The sequence below is a fragment of the Helianthus annuus genome, chromosome 13 (genome assembly GCF_002127325.2).
Source record: "Helianthus annuus cultivar XRQ/B chromosome 13, HanXRQr2.0-SUNRISE, whole genome shotgun sequence".
In the NCBI taxonomy this organism is placed as follows: Eukaryota; Viridiplantae; Streptophyta; class Magnoliopsida; order Asterales; family Asteraceae; genus Helianthus; species Helianthus annuus.
The window spans coordinates 8,007,619-8,013,458 of NC_035445.2; the positions used below are offsets into that span (position 1 = coordinate 8,007,619).

The 5,840-nt window shown below is 41.8% G+C and overlaps 1 protein-coding gene across 1 annotated transcript; it reads left to right on the forward strand.

The window, feature by feature from the left end:
• The first annotated feature begins 1,873 nt into the window (after nucleotides 1–1,873).
• Nucleotides 1,874–4,615, forward strand: LOC110897413. Its single transcript, XM_022144172.1, has 2 exons — nucleotides 1,874–2,118; nucleotides 2,451–4,615. The coding sequence occupies exon 2, from the start codon at nucleotides 2,453–2,455 to the stop codon at nucleotides 4,166–4,168; it is 1,716 nt and encodes a 571-aa protein (XP_021999864.1). The 5' UTR covers nucleotides 1,874–2,118; nucleotides 2,451–2,452; the 3' UTR covers nucleotides 4,169–4,615.
• The last annotated feature ends 1,225 nt before the right edge of the window (nucleotides 4,616–5,840 follow it).

A 5,840-nucleotide genomic window follows, 5' to 3' on the forward strand; every position in this document is an offset into this window, starting at 1 on the left:
GACTTGTTCAAAATCGGGGCTGATCAAGTGATAAGAAGATGTGTTCCCGAAACTGAAGTTTTAGAGATATTGACCCATGCTCATTCATCCGCATGTGGGGGCCATTTTAGTGGGAATAAAACAGGCTATCGGGTGTTATCGAGTGGGTTTTATTGGCCCACGATTTTCAAGGATGCTCGTGAGTATGCCCGAAATTGCATCAATTGTCAAAGAATGGGAAGCATTTCGAAACGTGATGAAATGCCGTTGCAACCAATTTTGGTAGTGGAGGTATTTGATGTTTGGGGAATAGACTTCATGGGTCCTTTCCCAAACTCAAATGGGTTTTTATACATATTGGTTGCGGTTGATTATGTGTCGAAATGGATTGAAGCTATTGCCACAAGGACCAACGATCATTCCGTTGTATGTAAGTTTGTGCAATCCAACATTTTTTCTCGTTTCGGTGTACCTCGGGTGATAATAAGTGATGGTGGTTCACATTTCAAAAATTTCAATTTTGGAAAGTTGTTGAAGAGATATAGTGTGAATCACCGTGTGGCTACACCGTACCACCCACAAACGAGTGGTCAAGTGGAGGTATCTAACCGCCAAATCAAAGAAATTCTAATGAAGACGGTTAGAACGGATAGGAAAGATTGGTCAAGCAAGCTTGATGATGCATTGTGGGCATATCGCACGGCTTTCAAAACCCCACTTGATACCACTCCGTATCGAATGGTTTACGGGAAAGGATGTCATTTGCCTATGGAGTTGGCACATAGGGCATATTGGGCAATTAAAACAGTGAATGCGGACTATGATGAAGCGGGTCGGGCGAGGAAGCTTCAACTGAATGAAATTGAAGAGATAAGGGACCAAGCGTATGAGTGTGCATCCGCATACAAAGACAAACTGAAAAAGGTTCATGATGCGAAGATAAAGAAGAAGAACTTTGAAGTGGGTCAAAAAGTGTGGTTATACAATTCAAGGTTGAAAATGTTCGCGGGGAAACTCAAGAGCAAGTGGATGGGCCCTTATGTTGTCCGACGAGTGGGAAGGTTCGGAGATGTTGACATTCAAGACGAGCGAACATTGAAACAACAAACGGTGAACGGTCACCGGTTAAAGCCGTATTTGGATGGCAATGACATCAACAATTTGGAGCTTGACAAAGCGGGCTACATCCTACGCCCGGTTGAGGAGGAACAATCTTAAGAGGCCCAGGTTTGGTGGTAGTGTACATAGTAGTTTCATTTTGTTTTGTTTTGTATTTTTGCACGATTGCCATAGCTTCTCGAAGTCCGTGTTCGAAACAAGTGTGGGGAAATTCGGGTCGTGAATTGCTCTTACATCGTGTTGAGGACAACACGGGATTTTTGAGGGGGTAGGGTGATTTTCCAAGTTTTTGAAATAATTAAAAAACATAAAAAAATCGAAAAATTTAAAAATCTAAAAAATTTGGTCCATAAATTTCAAGTTTTATCAAAAATGGAGATGCCCAGTGTCCACCGTAAATTACGGTGGAGCCGTAATTTACGGTGGGAGTTAACAATTTTTTGGGATTTATGGTAAAAACCTCCTGTTTTACGGTACAAATTGAAGCCCAGAGTTTACCGTAAATTACGGTAATGCCGTAATTTACGGTGGTGAAAAAATTGGGTGAGGTTTACGGTGAGATGAGCCTGAATTACGGTGTATTTTTGACATCCAGGTCTCACCGTAATTTACGGTGAGACCGTAAATTACGGTACGCAGCGAATTGGTTTCCGTCGGTTCAGTTCCGTGTGTATATATAAAAAAAAAAAAAAATAATAAAAACGAAAACAAAAAAAGCCTGTCACGTGCATTATACCCTAACCACTCATTCTCTTCTCACCTTTCCACCTCTTCTTCTCCAAAGAACCCACAAACTCCATAGTCTTCTTCCACCTTATTCTCTTCATCAAATCCTCAATACTTGCCCAAATCAAGTGAGATTTTGGTCTAAATTGACTAATTTTTCACAAGCTTCGTGATTGTGAGGAGGAATTCCAGAGAAAACGCGGTTTTGGGGTCGAAGTTTGAAACCCTAGGTTGAGATAATTTGGGGGTTTTTGGATTTTTAGTTTCACAAGCATCCTCTCATCTTGAAACAAGGTATGAACACTTAATCTACTATATTATGAAGATGCATTGTGAAAAATAAGGTGATTTAGGTTATATGTTCTTGCCCACTTGCTTGTTGCTAGGATATGAGTATGAAATTGTTATTGAACATGATTGATGGTTGTAGATGTAGGAATGTTGGTTAAAGTAGTGAACTTTTGGGATGTTCTACATTGTAGAGACATCATGCCCAATTTTTTGTAAATTCTTGATACATTTTGGGTTCACTAACATCTACAACCATGGCAACAAGCAAGTGTGGGGATGATTTGTGAAAAGAATGCTAATTTTTGTGTTGTTTTGTTGTTTCTTCATGTGTGTAGAAATGGCAAGGACAAAGGAAAAGCCTGGTTCAAGTTCATCCTCGTCAAGAGGCAAAGGCAAGGAGAAGGAGCAGCCATCGAAGAAGAGGCAATATCTTGGTAGGGTTAGTGAAAGCGAAAGCGAGGAAGAAGAAGAGATGCAGTTAAACCCAAGAGATAAACCAGTGTGGAATTCGGGGTCATTGGATGACCAACCCGAAATTTGGCAGCCAACTTTGTATAACGATTGCATGAACAAGTTAAAGAATAAAGCGGCCGCATTCATCTGTGAAAGAGATGTTGATGAGCCTCAGTTGGGCCAGTTCGGGGTGTATGACAAGTTCCGTGCTTTGGGTTGGGAAGGAGCACTCAAGTGTTGGGATAAGGATAAGAGCAATTTGTTTTTGACTGAAATTCAGGAGTGGATGGCAACACTTAAGTGTGAAAACTTCTATAGGCCATCACAAATGAAGTTGATTGGGACGGTACATGGGGTACCAGTTGAAATGTCATTTGATACTTTGAAGAAGTTGGGAAAATATGATAGTCTTCCAGCTAGGGAATACATGATTCCCACGCTTGATGACTTGTTGCTCAAACCCGAGAAGCACGTGACATGGAACAGTATGTTGGCTGATTTGTTTTTGCCCGGTAGGTATGGTGGCGTGTTATACCGAAAAAATCTGAAGATAGAAGCCAAGCTCTTGCATACGATCTGTTTACTTAATGTCATCCCAAGGAGAGGGGATAAAGAACAGGTGAGGTTTCCAGAGATACCTGTTCTGTACTCATTGATGCACGGGTCCCCACGGTTTCCAATCCGCTACTTGATCATGCACCATTTGTGGATATGTCGGAACAAATACGGGAGAGACATTGTCCCGTACTGTCGCATCATAACGGGCTTAATGAAACAGCAGAAGGCACTCACATCTGAAGACCGTGGTTTAACGAAAAGGCACTTGCCTTTTACTTTGGATAGGTTGGGAAACGTTTGGACATACACTTCGTCTGAACGTTATCACAAGCTGAAATCGGAGGGTCAACGGTGGAGGGCGTTGAAATTAGGGGCAAGGGAATTGTTACCGGGAGAACCGGATGAACCTGAGAGTGATGAAGAGTTAGTTCCGAGTGGAGATGACGATTACGCAGACGAGCCAACGGGTGGTGCAAATGTTGGTTTTGGGGCTTTTCATGGTGGTCATGGTGGCACATTTTACGACTATGCGCAGCAACCATATGAGCCGGGGTGGGCTTATAGTGGTTCAATGCAGGAGGTGATCGAGAGCCAACGCCCGCCGGCGGCCATCTTTGATACTTGGTCGGGTCCGGAGAGGTCGTTATTTGATCAAGGCACGCGGAATAGCGCTAGTATTGAGCGGGCACTTAAACATAGCCTCGACCGCAATGAATCATGGCACCGGACTCATGCCTATTCGCAGGAAGTGGAAATGAATAACCGATATCACGATGATCAGATGAGGCGAATGCATGCGGACTGGCATGCTGGGAGGCCGGTGGTTGAGGATCCACAACATGTGGATTATGCCTCATTGCCACCATATGATGGCAGCGTTTCGTATCCGACGCCACAACTCCACCATTCTCAGTGGCTTGATCCAAGATGGCAAGAGGGACCACAACAACAAGAGGGAAGCAGTAGCGGCTCGTTCGGGTTTGGAGAATGGAGCGATATGATGTCGTCCATTTTTGGGCCCCCAGGACCGCGTTATTATTGATCAGGTGGTATTCTCTCTCTTGTATAGTTTGTATATATTTGTTGGTTTATGTTGATTATGGTGGGAGGATGGGTGGTGATTGATCATATGATTGATTGTTGGGTTTGGTTGGTTGGTGGTGTTGCGTTCAAAAATGAAAAAAACATAAAAAAAAATATAAAAAGAAAAAAATACAAAAAGAAATTTGGGGTTTGAGACAAAAGCTTTTTGCGGATGTTGATTGAGGATGTGATCAAATCCTCCCAAAGCCATACATTGGGGACAATGTATCCCAAGTGTGGGGATGGGGGGAATTTTTCGAAGATTTTTGAAAAATTTTAAGCCGAGCAAAACAATATGAAATCTTGTCGCCCTAATTTGTCCCCAAGTCAATGCACCGGCAACCCTTATTACCCTTTTCATTCTTGGTGAGAGTTGTAGCCACACATGTATATAAATAATCTTTAATGAGAGTGGCTACGGGTGGGGGTGCGTTAGAACTTGTGCTTGAATGCAATTTTGAATCCTTGTTAGACATGAATGTAGAAAGGATAAGGGCATTAGGTAGCCTCGTCGGTTGTGTGAGTGAGTGTGGGATTTGGGGGGTTGGACCTCATAAATTATATATATGAGCATGGTAGTGAGAGGGGTGGGGGTTTGGTCATTTAGTTGCCAATTTTGTGCCTAAAGCCTATCATTTGTTTCCCCTAGCTACTTACTTGAAAATGTACCCAAATTTGACCCGGTCTTATAGCATTAGTGATATAATTAGTAGTTTATTAGTTTGAAATAGTTATGGTTAATGTATTATGATTGAAAAAAAAAAAAAAAAAAAAAAAAACAATGAAAAGAAAAAAAATGAGAAAGAAAAGAAGAAAAGAAAAAAAAAAGAAGGTTTCATTGTCTTGTATATAGTAGTATGTCTTTGTTAGTTGTTTTGGTAGTTGTAATAAAAAGACCGGGTTGAATTTTCGCTACTCATATATATTCCATTTCCTACCCATACACCTAGCCACGTTACAACCTTTAAGCCCCTTTGATTTGCATTCATGTTTGACCCGTTATAGGAGTATAGTTGATTCAGGTACAAGCTTATGATTGCGCAACCACCCGTTTGCCTAGTGTGTGTCTAGCTTATCTTTGCTAGTTTCCACTTGTAGCCGAGAGGAGAGAATTTGTGAGGGGTGTATTGCTTGGGCATTAAAAAGGGGTTGGTAAAGAAATTGCATGATTTGTTTGGCTTGATTTGATCACTTGTTTCGAAGCTATGTTGATGAGTTGCTTGGGACAAGCAACGGTTAAGTGTGGGGATGTGACGGGTGGTCCTTTGGACAACCCTTAAGTGTGTTAAAACATGAAATAATCCTCTATTTAGCCGTGTAATTATCTTGAATTAGATAACTACGATGCTTATGTTTCAGGTGCAAATTAGGAGATAAGCGATGGATAAAAGGCAGCTTATGGATGCTTATGGATGCTTTGGTGAAAACGGGTCGAGAGAAGAACACAAGACAAAACAAAGAAGTGAAGATAGCTTGGTACCGTAAATTACGGTACTACCGTAATTTACGGTGACCCATTTTCCCATTTATCTTGCACCGTAAATCAGGCTTGATCCACCGTAACATTTTGATGACCACCGTAAATTACGGTGGAGCCGTAATTTACGGTGGTGCCTGAACGTGAAAAGTGT

Bases quoted from the DNA above. Each gene is read 5' to 3' on its own strand.
- LOC110897413 (XM_022144172.1), top strand. From the start codon at position 2,453: ATGGCAAGGACAAAGGAAAAGCCTGGTTCAAGTTCATCCTCGTCAAGA.